Here is a 16,759-nt window from a genome sequence, read left to right on the forward strand (position 1 = left end):
CCTTATTTTGTTAGGTTTTAACAAAATTTTACTTATTAATATGGTCGGCTAGGGGCCTTTCAATCTTGGTTGAATTCAATTTTGATGATGGATTTAGTTAAATTGTAAATACTCTACACGGAGAACAAAATATAGTGTTCGTAATCATTTTTCCGTTCAATTTAACTATATTTTAAGGTTAATTTGGAGATAACTAAAAATATAGTTGAATTGACAGTATATTATTAAACATAACTATACCATATAGTTGTTGACAACTATATTTTTGATTGAATTTACAAACGTCAAACGTCAAAATTTAACTATATTTTAGTTGACTCAAAGTGAATTTTATTGAGTTTACAATATTTTGCAATGTTTACTCAGCATTTTGTTCTGCTTTATCAATATATCTGAAAAGATTCGGTGCTGCTTTATCGATCTAAAAAAACATTGCAAAAATGAAAACAAAGGGCGAGTCGACAAACTTGATATGTGGTCTCCTGCGTGAGAGGTGGTCATCTTAGCACCTACACTATTCCTTGCAAGTTAGAAGTAAGTAAATTTGTGACATGACCTGAAGTCTAGGGAGGTGAATGTTTCCGAATAGTGATAATTATCAAAATTATAATTGTTATAAGTACAAGTGGATAGCTCAATCAAAAAAGTGTGTGTATTTGATTTGACGTGAATTTTGTGTTGGCGTAAGTTAATTTTATTTCGAAACAACTATTTGTGCGTAAGTAAAAGTAATTGACAGGATTGTAATCTTAACATACAGAAATTCTTCTGCGTGTACAGTTTGGCTCTTTATGGAGCGCCGGTAATTTAGGTGGTTTACTATGTGGATTAAAATCCTTTAAGAAACGCTATGAAGCATTCGCCGAGGAATTTTCTACGAATACTTACAAAATTTACCTCTGGAATTCATGCAGAGATTTCTCTAAATATTACAGCATATGTTATTTTTTAGATCATTCTAGAAATTCTTTCATTAATCATGTTAGAAAGTACTATGCATTTCTCCAGAGCATACTCGGCAATTCCTGTAGGATTTTTCTAAGTCATTACATTTAAAATTTGTTCGGAAGCTCATTCAAAAAATTGTTCCGAAAATGTTTGGACTTCCCTTCGGAATGGCCCTGAAATAACAACTTTCAATTATCATTCTTGGGAAACTTCTCTATAAATACTCTTCCTGGCATAGATTTTTTTCGGTTTCTTTTTCAGGAATTCTACTTGGAACTCCTCTCTAGATTTGTCCACGATTTTTTTTTCAGCTATCTCAGAAACTTTTTTAGAGATTCATACTAATATATTGTTAACATATTATTTAAATTATTTAAATGATTTGAAAATTCTGGTTGAACGCTATAGTAGATTGCAATAAAATCAAGTTAATCATTTGTCTGTAGATAGATGAAGTTGCAATCTTGGTGTGTCTAGGATTACAACAGTTTAAAACAGTCCCAGGAAAAGCTCTGTGGAAACATTTTCTTCTAAAGGTTATCAATTGAATCGCTACGTCAAATCTAACACTATCAGCCATCACAAAACTATTTAATGCAGTTACAATGATGCGAAAAAGGGTGTTACGACACAAAAAATTTTAAGGATCAGAATGGATTGGAAAATACTGTTCGATAGTGTCTAAATCGCTATAACATTTTCAAACGTTATTCGAATTAATTCCAGTATAAAGTCGCTTCAGCTCGTAGTCACTTTTGAATGCTGTTCATTGCACCTCTTTTACCTGAAAAAAGATTATTAAATAACCAGAAATAGGAGATCATATTTCAAATTTCAAGATCCTGAAAACAAAGGTGAAACAAATCTGAGTTAACATCGTCAACAATGAAATTTTTCACTTGCACGAAGCTTGCTTCGATCGAACTATAAAAAATTAGATTGTAGGCAAGAAATGTCAGAAAGGGGTGACTCAAAATTTATGGCATGCTAGCGTAAAAAGGCCATTCTGAAAAAAAGTTTTCCGTAAAACCATGAGTGGCCTGGATTTTGTTTCAGGGATACATTAAAAAAAATAGTTTACTGGTGTTTTTTTTCTAGGAATACAGTTATCTCTCCCTTACTCGATATTGAAGGGACCATCGAGTTAGGGAGGTATCGAGTTACAGAACACAAAATCAGTGCAACTGCGATCTAAGGGACCATCGAGTTAGCCATGAAAACCAACTTTTACTATGGTTCTCTAACTCGACATCGAGATACGGAATATCGAGTAAGGGAAAGTTAACTGTAGTACAAATGTTCGGTTGTGTTACCGAATGTCGGTTTCCCGAATGTCATTTCCCCGAGCGCCAGTTTCCCGAATGTCAGTTTTACCAATAGCCCAGTTCCCCGAAAATATTTTAGAACTCATAATTAAGGTGGTGAAGAAACTTGTGATCTGATATGCACCCTTCTTTACTTGATTGGCGCATCTTTCGAATTTTACCGTCCTCAGCATTTTCGGCAAGATGTGTTCAACCGAGAATGACCAAATATTTCCTTCTTTTGATTGTTTATCATTCTTTTTAGTTCATCACCCTGTCACTAAAGACAATGCATTCGAGTTAAAGTAGCAAAATCAAATATTCCTCCACCATCGAGAAACCGAAACTCTAGGGAACAGAAATCCTTGTAGATCTCTGTTTAACCCGTTAACGTCCAGCGTTCTATTTTGAGGACAGTGATTTGCGCAAATAACTTGAAAACGATACAAAATTTAATGATATCATGTTTGAAGACCTTGGTCATACACTGGGAGGGAGGCACCGATACTACACACGAAAATGGATACAATTGTTTTCCAAATTGCAATATAACTCCAGTTTGCCAACGACAATCAAGGCAGGCTTAGTGAAAATCGCTAGTTTTCAATTGTTGTGTGCCTTCGATCTTTCTGGACAAACATTGAAAAAGGGCCACAGTTTTCTTTGCGTTTAATTTTCAGTTTTAATGAAAACAGTAAAAAAAGCCTCATTCCAATACGTTACATTCAATAAGAATTAACGGTGCTCTCGTGACGTTACTTTTAAATGTGCATGTTTTGATGCTAATTCGATTTTTGCTACTTTGGATGAAATGCAAAAATATGCTTAGGCTAATTACGCGCTTATATCATGTTTGTCCATTGTTTAAGATCCGGGCTCACAGTGACAGTTCGTGACAGCAAAATCTCGGCTCACTGTGACGTAGAGAAATTTTGTATTGGTTTCTCCCTCTCATGTCATACACAATTCCACTCAGTTGACATTATATTTCGGAGTTCACTCACCAGGGTGCGCTACAGAATGATAAAATATACCTTATACCTGTACATCCAACCCTGTGAAAAACTCGGAAGTCCAACTTTGCCAATGTATATCTCTGTTGTTTGCGAAGCGATTTCGAAAATCCTTTCAGCAATTGAAGCGATTATCATTCAAGATCATCGTTCATTTTAATTGACTCGAAATAAATGCGTCTACTTAAAGTTATTTAGTAATAGACACTTCCAAGCATTTTAGAAATACATTTGACAATAAAACGAAATTTTAAAACGATGAAATATAGTTTATTTGACATGAAGGATATTGTAGAAGTGCAGTGAAATAGTTTTAGCACAAATAGTTTTTTAGTTACACTCAAAATTTATTTCACTAAAAATAATAATATATACTCTTTGTTTGAATCTGTTTGCTTATTAACAAAATTGAACAAAATGTTTATGAAACAAAATTCACCAATTTGACAGATATAGTCCAGTGAACATTTTTAGGTAGAAATATGAATTGTTTTACTCAGAAAACTACGAGACACTTTAGGTTTCCAATTTGTTTGCATGTAAATCAAAGTTCATAACGATGATATCTAGCTTTTTCAGTATAAATTTGCTTGTGCATGTCCAGCGAACATATTTGAGCAAATATAGTTGTATTGGATCACACATAACACAAATTTTTATTTAAATTTTACGAAAAACACTAGATTTTCAACCTTTTTGCCTTAAAATCAATATTTAATATAAATTTTTATCTTTGTGATGAAATGATAAATTATGAAAACACTCAAAGTGTATTTTACAAAAACAAAACATTGAAAAACTTATTTTGTATAACTATGTAGTTGTACAAAGCCCATAAATCGATTTGCAATGACATGTGATTCTTAGTAAAAAATTTGATTGTACAAAAACCGTGATTATATTTCAGCAGAGAGAGAAATTTCAGATTTCACTCAAAATTTATTTTGCCGAAAATTGAAAATCTCATTATTTTAAATTATTTTCCAGTAAATCCAAACTTGAACAGTGATGGAAAGTGGCGAACACTTCTTCTGAACTGGAACAAAAACAAAACCAAACGCTCCTGAGCGTCAGAGCGCTGGTTTACTCGTATCTGCCGGCTCACGAGTAACTGAAGCTAAAAATGATTCGCGAACGTGTTAGGAGCTGTTCAGAATCATATTGCGCTTTTGGGGAAAAAGCTGCTTTCCCTCCGAGATTTATGGTTTTCTAGGACTTTTGACTACAAACTAGTAATTTACTGTCGATATGATGGTTATACAATTAATTTGTCAGTCAAAACCATAATAAATCACACCTTGCTCGGTTACTCGCGAGAAAACGCTCCCGAGCTTGTTGCTACTTTTTTTGACATGTTCTCCCGAGCAGACGGGTGCGGACTTACTCACACCTAGCCAGTTCCCGAGTCTGTGATGTTTGTTATGCGTTGGTATACACTCGTGAGCTGCTTCGTGATGCGATCTTTACCAGCACTGAACTTGAAGCGATGACATTCAATTTTTTTTCGACATAAATTTATTTCTAGAAGTCTAGAAGATATGTCGAGCAGAAATAGAAATTTTAGAAAACACTCAAAATTGTTTTTACCTAGAACTACTCAAAATCTTTTTTGTTTCAAGCTGTTTGCCTGTAAATCAAAATTCATGTCAGTTACATGTATTTTTTCGACAATGTATTGATTGTTGAAGTCTAGGCAACGCGTTAGAGCAGAAATAAAACTTTTTGTTTACACTTTTTTACCTAAAGAGCTACTATAAACTCAAGGTTTTAGCCTGTTAGTCTGTAAATCAAAATGCAAAGCTAGGAAACATTTCATTGCTTTGCATTTTGATTTACAGATGAACAGGCTAAAACCTTGAGTATATTGAAAATAATTTGCTACTCAACTAGTAAATATGTTTGCGAAAGAATTGAATTTTATGTGAATTTTATGAAATTTTCAATGGACTTTTATTAGCTGTTTGATGTAAAAAAAATTACAAGTCTTTGTTTTATTTAAAAATTAAAAGGATGACATCAACAGTGAAAACAGACCCAATGATGTATATCGCATTCTAGTTTGCCATTTTTTACAAACAAAAACACAATCCATGACAAAAATACAAGTACAATTTCATTATTCGCCCAGAACTAAAAGGAAAGCAGCTTTTTTTTCGGATCGTTCGTCGTTTTTTTTTATTTGCAGGCCAAAAGTTTAAAATAGTTATTTATGCAACAAGATGCAAAATGATGATTTTTTCAGCACGAGTTGTACATTTATCCAACGAGGCTTGCCGAGTTGGATAAATACAACGAGTGCTGAAAAAAACGAGTTTTGCATCGAGTTGCATACAACGTTTTATGCTATTACGAAAAATGCCGTTCTATTGAATTATTTTTAACAGCACAATCCTATTTCAAGAGTATCCACATGGCCTTCCATGCGACGCATAGACTCCGTAGTTTTCAATCAGGTAGGCTGTGACACAGAAGCCTGATCTTAATTATGACAGTCACAAATTTTCACGCTTCAATCGAGAATCTATTTTCGGATTTCAACGAGGGACCAGACTAGACGCCGCACACAATTTCGACTTTAAAAAGTTATTTCTCATGTACCAAATTGCCTGCACGAACCGTGAACAAGCTTGAAGTTAGGTTACGGATATTTTGGGATTTACCCTACATCAACCTTTACAAACACTGGGTGACCAGCTTATAAATCAGAATGGCTCTCGATCTCCCTTTACTCGGATACCAATCGCCCAATGGTTGCAGCAGCAGTAGTATGCATGACCATGGTCAAAAACTTGAGATACTGGCGTATAAAGAGACGATACATCTTCGAGCTGTTTAGTGGTATATGATGAGTATGGAGAGACGCAGATTTGGTGACTATCAAAACAGAACTGAAAAGTGCTACTTTTCAGCACTGAAATGAGTGCTGAAAAGTAGCACTTTTCAGCATTGTTTTTGTTGTCAGGAAAAGTAGGCCGTTATGTTGTGCATTACCTTGATATAAAGTAGGCTTATTTGCAACGTAATAGCAAAAAGGTGCTTTTTGTAGTTTTTGAAAAAAAAAAACAGTATTTTTTGGTCTAACATGTTGACCAGACTTCTAAAATAGTATTTATGGCGACAAAACGGTGTCCGGCCATTTGGCCGAATGCCATTTGGCCGAACGGGTCATTTGGCCGAATGCCGTTTGGCCGAACCACGAAAAAAATTGCTTCAACGCTGATAAGTAGGAGTCATAAGAGTGGCCCAATAACTAATCAGGTGATTCATTTGTTGATTTCGATAATGTGGCCGTACGTCATATTTGTCGCTATATTAGTGCTCCAAGAGAATAATTAAAACGATCCGTTAATTCAGGACGAAGTTTTGAACTTGTGTCAAGACTCTAAGCTGATGGGTTGGTTTGTTTCCGGATTACCAACGGTGTGCTAGGTTAACTCCTGATTGATTTTCATCAGAATTTTTTTCTTCTTCTAATCATAGGCTATTCTTTCGATTTGTACTGTTTCCATAATTGTTGGCAATAATAAATCTTATTTTTTTATTGGGAATTTTACCTTCTTTAAATTATCGGCAGTTCTTTGTAGCTATACTGATATAATAATTATTTGCATTACACTTGCTTTAGTTCTTATAAGAGATTTTTCCTTCTTTTGATCATAGGCTGTTCTTTCATATTTGAATATTTTTCATAGTTTATTGGAATTATGGCTTCTAATACGCTCATAAAGGGTCTAATTAAATCATATTTTTAGCGCAAGGGTTAACTTAGGAAAGATTTCATTCTCCTCCAAGATTGACTCTGCACCGTTGCTTTCGTATATCAATAAATCGTACGATTCAGTGAACGACAAATAGGCTCACTGTTTTTCCGTCGAGAAAAGAAGAAGCCAAAACTCGTGTTTGCTAGAACTACCCCAGCAACACACATGTTATAATTGTGTATTATCAACTGATATATGACCAAAACTAGTCATATATAAGTTGATAATACACAATTATCACATGTATGTTACTCGGGTATGAATAAAATCGCTTAATAGGATTCGAAGCATTGAAGCGAACCGATGCTACAGAAGGACGAAAAAGTCTTAAACTGTCTTTTAGTTGCTGTCAAAAGCTGACTACAAACGCAATGCGAAAACCTCTGCTGGCTACTATTACCGCTAGTAGAGAAGTTAATAATTGTTTTCATTTATGATGTGCTTCTTTCAGCATTGACTATTTCTTGAACTTATACTAAAGAGCTGATTTATCCTTCTAAAAAAAAAAAGAATGAATTGTTCTTTGAAATTCATTAAAAATTCATGCTAACTATTATCTATCATCAATTATTTTCAATTTCGGCCAAAGGGCATTCGGCCAAATGACATTCGGCCAAATGACCCTTTCGGCCAAATGGCGTTCGGCCAAATGACCCGGAACCGAAAAAAATGGAATACACTCAAAACCAGTATTTTTTTGGTCTAACATGTTTACCAGACTTCTAAAATAGTATTTATGGCGACAAAACAAGATGTCATTACTTTAAATTATGATTTATTGGCAAATAGTATAAAAATATGGGATTTCCGTCATTTTCATGTTATCAAAAAATCATATTTCTGTACAAATATATTCAACAGACTTCGGCAGTCATGTTTCAGTCGAGAAATCCATCAGTTATTGCTTCAAAATTCGCTTTATAGGCAACAGCGGTAAAAAGTTTTTCGTAGTTCTTTAACCCTTTGGGGCCTGATTTTTTCCAAGAACTATTATACAGTTTTTTGAACGCCTTTCAATAGTTTTGGTGCTCAAAATGCTAAACATAACAAGAAATGATGACAAATATTTTTTTGGGAGGTGCTAGGTTTTCCAAACTGCTCTTGAGTTTATAACTTGAAGTCTATGCTTGTAATAACAACCTTGTTCATCATACAAGGTGATGAACTGTAATCTACCGTATATTCTGAACCTTCTGAGTGATCAACAAATATTATCAGATCATTTCGAATGTTCTAGATTATCTAACTTGTCGGGATGTTCAGTACATAAGATCTACAACGCGATGAGAGTCATGATTTAGTGGTAATAAATTAATAACCACGAAACGAAGCACTTCCGAAACATGGTGTATTCGACAAAGCTTCCAGTCATAATTAGCGACATCTATTGGGAAGCATCCATAAATTATGTCACGTAAAAATATACTATTTTCAACCCCCCTGCTTTTCACCTTTTGTTTGAGAACAATTTGTGAAAACGTCAGTAGAGTCTAAATGCGTAAACGAGTAGAAACAAGTTTTGAATATATGTGTTTGTCGACGAATCTTCTTCTTTTTTCTTGGCATATCGTTCCCACTGGGAGGAAGCTGGCTTCTCAGCTTAGTGTTAGTTTAGCACTTCCACATTTATTACCTGAGATCTTTCTCAGCTGACCTTTTTGCATGGATATATCGTGTGGCAGGCATGCGCCCATACTCTGTGCCCAAGGAAGTCAAGACTTTTTCCTTTACGAAAAGATCCGGTAATCGTCATACAAATCTCGAGCTCTACTTCTTTTTTGCAATCGTGCAACACGACTATCCGTGTAAAGGCGTCACTACTATACTGTCACAGACAAACAGACGTAACACTCTTGAGAAGCTCATGGTACATGCGTTCAACGATGAATTTAAATTTCATTTGACCGACGCGATCGTTCCACCAGAGGCGCTAGTGTTCGACCGCTTTGACTTTTGATAGTGTACACGTTGCTGAATGATGCGAACAAAACTTACAGGCAATTCGTGTAGTAGTGTGCGTGTTAGGCAAACGTCAACTAAAAATCCATCATGGCAGACAGTGCTTCGTGCGGTTCTTGCAACAGATGGCAGTGTGGACTATAAGACTATCCATGAGGACACTTCGCGATTGGGTTGACAGCTCAAAGTGCAAGCACAGTGAACACTAAACTTAACGAAATTTCGTTAAGCGTCATCAGTGCTTACCAATCTCCTTTGTTCCCCAAGCGATGATTGTCAAAAATTCATGGTAAACATAAAAATTTAGCTGATCACAGCTGTCTCATGGATTTCGCAAAATTCGAGTTTTCATCCGATTGCCATCAAATTTTCAGGGATTGAGAAATAACTATTAAACTTCATTTTGCCATTTTACTCGTATTTTATTAACAGTCCATACGGAAATCCCGCACCTTGGCCTTAACCCCGGCCATGAGATTCTGCACAACCTGTGAATCAACCGTTTTTTGCATGTGAACACATACTTTCTTCAGTTCCTCGACTCTCTTCACTACCTTAGCTCGTTTACACACTTAATTTCCGAAATCGACTTCGGTAAAACGGATTCCCGAGAATCCAACAGCCGAATCTCGGTAAAATATTTGCTGAATCTCGGCAAAACTTTTACCGAGATTTCGGTAAACCATTACCGAATCACGGTAACGTTTGCCGATATCTCGGTAAAAAATTTGGTTTGCCGAGATTCGGGAAAATTTTAACGATATTTCGGTAAAAAGTTTACCGAGATTCGGCAATTTTTTTACCGAAATCTCAGCTGTTGGATTCTCGGCAATCCGTTTGCTGAGGTCGGCAAAATAATTTAAGTGTGTAAGAAGGTGCTGCTTCATAATCGCCCAGTACTTCTGAAGCTCCGCTCCGGAGTGTTGGAAGGGTTGAACATTTTCGGCACGAAATTGACCTTATTATCCGCATACCACTTCAGCACGTCCTTGGAGTAGTGGCATGAGGCCAAATCCGGCCAGAAGATTGTTGGGACGTTGTGGGCCTTCAGGAGAGGGAGCAGCCGCTTCTGGAGGCACTCTTTCATGTACACTTGTCCGTTCATCATGTCCTAGGTCACGAAAGGTGCACTCCGCTTCCCGCACGTGCAGATGGCTTGCCAAACCAGGAATTTCTTCGCAAATTTGGACCTCTTCTGAGTGCGGACATGCTCCGGAACGCTGAACTTATCCTTGGCCGTGAAAAACAGGTTGCCGGGGATCTGTTTGAAGTCGGCCTTCACATATGTTTCGTTGTCCATGAAAGTATGGATTTACATGCAAAAAACGGTTGATTCACAGGTTGTGCAGAATCTCATGGCCGGGGTTGAGGCCAAGGTGCGGGCATTTCCGTATGGACTGTTAATAAAATACGAGTAAAATGGTAAAACGAAGTTTAATAGTTATTTCTCAATCCCTGAAGTTTTGATGGCAATCGGATGAAAACTCGAATTTTGCGAATCAATTTTGTGTGTGGCAATTTCATCGTGTACACCCTTTACTCTATGCCCAATGCAGTCAAGAATATTTTCATTACGAAAAGATCCTGGACCGACCGGGAAGCGAACCCGAAACCCTCAGCATGGTCATGATGAATACCCGCGTCTTTACAGCTTCGGCTATGGGGGCCCTATATAACCTGGTAGATTATATAACTGAACTCTATTTAGCGAAAAAAAAAAAACACTGCCACAAGGGCAGATTTGAAGTTCTGAGCTCCAGGATAGTTTGGAAAAGCTTTTGAGATTCTCAGAGGTCAATAGATTCCGTTTGAGTTGAAAATATTATTATTTGCAGCGTTGCCAGATCTACGGAAATTTCCGTAGATCTACGGAATTGAGCACTTTCTACTGATCCGTAAGATAATTCTACGGAAAATATATATTTTCTACAGAAAGCTACGGAAATTCTCATTATTCTACGGTAATTTACGGATTTTTCCAAATGCCGGGAATCTCTCCCTCCGCTTATCACTTTTCGTCTACGGAATGATTTCCAAAGAAATCTGGCATCGTTGATTATTTCTAGCGCAAGCAACTACTGCTGTAAATTTCGAGAATTGAGCTTCGGGATAGTCTGCACGTCGTAGAATATCCCAGGACATGAAAAGGCATGTGAAGCAGCGTTTTTCTTGACATAATAGGTATGTATTACCAAGTACGAACATCAATTGTATTTACAAAAGGCATTTTAAGCTACTTTTATACTAATTATTCTATTTGTCAGACTTCTGCATGTTCAGGATGTTCTAGGTTGCCAAGTAGGACATTAAGGCATACACCTAAAATTTTTCCCTGACAGGGAAGTATATTTGCAAGGACTTTTCCGAAGACAGTAAATTTTATTCATTGGTTCTTTTTATACAGCCATTTTCCGACTGCGGTCATATATGACCGTGCCGGCCCCAAAGGGAAAACTTTGATCATTTGGGCGAGAAAAGTTACTGGAACAAGGGTAGACCTGAAGTTCTGAACTTCAGGGTAAATTGGAGGGCCTGGAATATCACCAACGTTCCTTGAAATAGCCAATTGGTCTGTGAGAAGGTTCAGTGAACATGGTAGATTATATAACTTCACTCAGTTTAGAAGGAAATATTACTGGAAAAATAGTAGACCTGAAGTTCTGAAGTCCTGGGGAAATTTTGAAGGATCTGCAATACCTCAATCGTTCCTTGAAACAGCATATTGATCCATGAGAAGGTTCAGTTAACATAGTAGATTATATAACTTCACTAAGTTTAGAAAGAAAACAACAAGGAAAGACCTGTAGTTCTGAACTCCAGGGTAATTTGGAGGGCCTGGAATACTCCAAACGTTCCTTGAAATATCTTTTTGATTCGTGAGAAAGCTCAGTGAACATTAAATAACTTCATCGTTTAGTAAGAAAAATTACTAGAACAATTGTAGATTTGAATTTCTGAACTCCGGGGTAATCTGGGTGGCTCGGAATACCCCAAACGTTCCTTGAAACAGCTAATTGATACATGAGAAAATTCAGTGAACATGTTAGATTTTATAACTTCACTCAGTTTAGCGAGATAAATTACTTGAACAAGTGCAGACCTGAAGTTCGGAACTCCAGGGTAATTAGGAGGGCCTGGAATATCCCAAACGTTCCTTGAAAGAGCTCATTGATCCATGAGATGGTTTAGTGAGCATGTTAGATTATATAACTTCACTTCACTCAGTTTAGTGAGATAAACTACTGAAACAAATGTAAACCTGAAGTTACGAACACTAGGGTAATTTGGAGGGCCTAGAATACCCCAAACCTTCCTTGAATTAGCCTATTGATCCGTGACAAGGTTCAGTAAACTTGGTAAGTTATATATCTTTACTCAGTTTAGCAAGAAAAAATACTGGAATAAGTGTAGACCTGAAGTTCTGAACTCCAGGGTAATTTGGAGCACCTATAATATCCCAAACGTTCCTTGAAACAGCCTATTGATGCATGAGAAGGTTTAGTGAACAGGAAAGATTTTATAAATTCACTCAGTTTAGCGAGATAAATTTCTGGAATAAGTGTAGCCCTGAAGTTCTGAACTCCAGGGTAATTTGGAGGCCCGGAATACTCCAAACGTTCTTTAAAACATCCTATTGATACGTGCGAAAGTTCAGTGAACATGGTAGATTACTTAACTTCACCCAGTTTAGCAAGAAATACTACTGGAATAAATGTAGACATGAAATTCAGATTTCCAGGGTAATTTGGAGGGCCTGGAATACCTCAAACGTTTCTTGAAGTAGCCTTTTGATCCGTGACAAGGTTCAGTAAATATTGTAGATTATATAACTTCACTCAGTTTAGCGAGAATAACTACTGGAACAAGTGTAGACCTGAAGTTCTGATCTCCAGGGTAATTTGGAGGGCCTGGAATATCCCAAACGTTCCTTGAAATAGCTCTTGAGATTATCAGAGGTTGGTAGATTCTATTTGAATTTGTAATGTTATTGTTTTTAACCCAAACAATTACTGTTACGGTTGTAGATTTCAAAGAGTGTGCTTCAGGACAGTTTGGACGTCCTAGAACATCCCAGGATATAACAAAGCAAGTGAAATAGTGTTTTCGTTAAAAGAGTAATTCTGTATTATCTAGCCTGAACATCATTTATGTTCACAAACAGCATTTCACGCTTCGTATGTACTTATAGTTCAATTTTCCAAACTTCAGGATGTTCAGGATGTTCTAGGTTGTCAATTAGGTCATAAAGGCATATACTTCATATTTTTCTCTGATAAAAGAGTATATTTGGGACAACTTTGCCGAAGACAGTATATACATTTGTTCATTGGTTCTTTTTTACAGCCTTTTTTGTACTGCGGTCATATATGACCGCGCCGGCCCCAAAGGGTTAATTAATAGCTTTTAATTGTAATAAAAATTTCGATTTCTGCCAAAAAAATTTGTTGTGCTTCTACAATCAAACTCATGTAGAAAAAAAAATACATGTCATCGGGTGTAAAAAAGGTATAAAAATAGAGTTTTTCGAGGATTCTTGAGTAAAACAAATTTTGAAGTGTAATCAAAAATTAATATTTCAACCCAAATATGTGCATTATGGTTCCGGAACTTATTTTGCTGCAAGAAACCCATAAAGATTTACCTTGAATATCGTTACATTGCTTAATTTGTGTCACAAATCCTTACCAGATAACACTAAGAAGTATCTTCTGTTAAAAACTTTGGGTATACTATCTTCGTGGCCGTGCGGTTAGCGGCATCAGTCGTTCAGGCGTATTGCGCCACGAAGCGTGGGTTCGATTCCCGCTACAATCGGTGGAAACTTTTCATCAAACGAAAAATTCACCATTGGGCTACTGGGTGTTCCGTGTTGTCCGTTGCCTTATATTCGTGATTGTTCACGAGTGCTTTCCTTTTACAAAGTTCCCATTTTTTTGCATTCGTATATTCTGTGGTAGATATAAATGTAACCTGTGAAGGAAATTTTCATTACAAGAAGATTTTTAAAGGACGCTACTACGAGGCTAAAGCGAAGTATGCACTTCAACAGAAAAGTAATCGCCTATCTCGTTGCGTGGGAAATTTCTTGCAAGAAATGGTCAAGAAAAGCATTTTTCTTTGATCGCAGTACGCAGTTGAAAATAAATGTCATTTCAAATGGAGTTCACTGTAGAAAATTTCTTGACCATTTCTTCCGCAGAAATTATTACTTTTCTCGAGCGGAACAGCATACTTAACTTAAGTAAGATATTCATAATTTGTCATAAAAATATAAAAAAAAAGATCTTGCATATCAGTTTATGCAAAGAAGATATTTGTCTTGAAGAAACCGAAATTTGAGACAATTGAAAAAACACATTTGTTTCGCGAATGTAACTTTTCCGTTCTAAATTTTCCACTGATAGCGTTCTTTCTTACGCGTAACAAATAGTTCGACTCGTTTTCAAAGCAGTATCAAGTGAATACCTTGACCTACTAATGACAGTATAAACGTGAATAGAATTGTTCATGTTTTCGAAAGTCATCCCCACGAGAGCCACAGCAAATGATCCGTACTTTTTAATTATTTACCGCTAAAAAATCTCGTATCATCCAATTAAATGCCATACAAAAAGTCGCAAACCAATGCAATCCGATCGCAGTGGCCACCAGATTCCTACCACGTCAACAAGTGTGATAATAAAAAAAATCAGCAACCCGAGATGGACCTCGATTGGACGCAGCTGCTGGCGATCGCAGCAATCGTGGTCATAATTTATCGCTGGTTAACCGGTGACCATGATTACTTCCACCACAAACCGATTCCTTCGATGGCGGTTCGACCCATTATGGGCAGTACCGGACCGCTTCTTCTGAAGCAGTGCACCTTTCCGGAGTTTATCCAATCCAGCTACAAAAAGTTTGCTGGTGCTCGGTAATTTTTGTCCGATTCTAATCAAGCCCGACAATCTAGAATCCTATCCACTATTGCAGAGTATTTGGGCTGTTCGACACCAACATTCCGATGTACGTGATTTGCGATCCGGATCTGATCAAGCGAATTGGCGTCGCCGACTTTGACCACTTCATGGATCACCGACCTATCTTCGGAGCTAGCAATTCGGACCATCCGAATCTGCTGTTCGAGAAGACCCTTTTCGCGTTGACCGGCCAAAAGTGGAAGAATATGCGATCGACGTTGAGTCCGGCCTTCACTGGGTCCAAGATGCGCCAGATGTTCAAATTTGTGGTGGACTGTAGCGAGAGTATGGTTCGTTTCTATCAGAGTGAACCCCAAGGAACGTCGCACGAAATGAAAGACGTGTTCTCGCGGTTTGCTAACGATGTGATCGCGACTTGTGCTTTCGGGATCGAGGTGGATTCTTTGAGGAAAAGAAACAACGAGTTCTACGTGCATGGGAGTAAAATGCTTCGGCTGACTAGGCTGAGTGTTGTGGCGAGGCTTCTCGGGTATCGATTTGCGCCTACTTTGATGGGTAAGCTCGGGCTGGATATCAACGACCAAGAGCAGAATCAGTACTTTTCATCGTTGGTGAAGGAAACGGTTAAGATAAGAGATGTGCAAGGGATCTTGCGTCCGGATATGGTGCACCTGTTGATGGAGGCCAAGAAGGGTACGCTGCACCATCAGGAAGAGATCGAGCATAACAAGGGATTCGCAACGGTTGAGGAATCAGCTATGACGAAAATGCGATCCATGAACTCAATGACCGAAGTCGAGATGATCGCACAGTGTTTGATGTTCTTCTTGGCTGGTTTCGATACGGTATCGACTTGTCTGACTTTCACAGCGTACGAGTTGGCGTTGAATCCTGCAATACAGGATAAGCTCTACGGAGAAATTAAGAAAATTCACGAAGCGATGGGTGGGAAATCTCTGGACTACGAAACACTTCAAAAAATGACCTACATGGACATGGTGATCTCGGAAGTGCTTCGAAAGTGGCCAGCCATTGCCGCCCTGGATAGACTTTGTGTGCAAGATTACGAAATGGACGTCGGCAATGGGCTGAAGTTCACCATCGATCGAGGCAGTGGCATATGGATCCCGATCCACGCGATGCATCATGATCCCAAGTATTATCCAGATCCCGAGAGGTTCCTGCCGGAAAGGTTTAGCGACGAGAACAAGGCTAGCATTAATATGGGTGCGTATCTTCCGTTTGGAATTGGACCGAGGAATTGCATCGGTTCCCGCTTTGCTCTGATGGAGGTCAAAGCGATCGTGTATCATATGCTTTTAAGGTTCAGCTTTGAGAGGACCGCCAAGACGCTGGTCCCGGTAGAAATTGTGAAAGGGTTTGCTCCACTCAAACCCAAAGATGGTGTGTTTCTGGAGTTTAGACCAAGAGATGCGGTATGAAATGTGATAAAAATGTGATAAGGGTATTTTGATTACGTTACCTGAGTGGTTTGTGATGCTTCGTAGGAAATTGTTGGGTAATTCTGTAACGAAAGAGATAAATAAATGAGAATAGATTATTGTTGTGCTGCTGTGTAAAATTGGGTCTGAAGCTGCGCTCTTAAATATTGATACACAGATAAAGTGATCAGATATTATAATAAATCTTTGAGCTGTTGAGTGGAATACCTATAAATTATCATTAAGCATTAAGCATTTCGCATAAATTCGTAGGTGGTACAGTCTTAGACCATTGTATGAGGGTTGCCTCCTTACCGTCCGTTACTAAAGTCAGAGATTTGCGTTGCGTTGTGTGGTAACGGAGTATTTCGTAGATTGCATACTGAAAACTGTCATGTTAGTTACTTTACC

At 37.6% G+C, this 16,759-nt stretch overlaps 1 protein-coding gene across 1 annotated transcript; it reads left to right on the forward strand.

Annotated features, from left to right (window-relative positions):
- Positions 1-14,612: 14,612 nt before the first annotated feature.
- Positions 14,613-16,576, forward strand: LOC5564764 (cytochrome P450 9e2). The gene is made up of 2 exons (XM_001649050.3): positions 14,613-14,899; positions 14,959-16,576. The coding sequence occupies exons 1-2, from the start codon at positions 14,688-14,690 to the stop codon at positions 16,346-16,348; spliced, it is 1,602 nt and encodes a 533-aa protein (XP_001649100.3). The 5' UTR covers positions 14,613-14,687; the 3' UTR covers positions 16,349-16,576.
- Positions 16,577-16,759: the final 183 nt, after the last annotated feature.

The sequence above is a fragment of the Aedes aegypti genome, chromosome 3 (assembly GCF_002204515.2).
Source record: "Aedes aegypti strain LVP_AGWG chromosome 3, AaegL5.0 Primary Assembly, whole genome shotgun sequence".
In the NCBI taxonomy this organism is placed as follows: Eukaryota; Metazoa; Arthropoda; class Insecta; order Diptera; family Culicidae; genus Aedes; species Aedes aegypti.

Excerpts from the sequence above, each read along its gene's own strand:
- LOC5564764 (XM_001649050.3), top strand. The coding sequence starts at position 14,688 with ATGGACCTCGATTGGACGCAGCTGCTGGCGATCGCAGCAATCGTGGTC. Across the intron at positions 14,900-14,958 it reads AAAAAGTTTGCTGGTGCTCG|AGTATTTGGGCTGTTCGACA; the intron begins GTAATTTTTGTC and ends CCACTATTGCAG.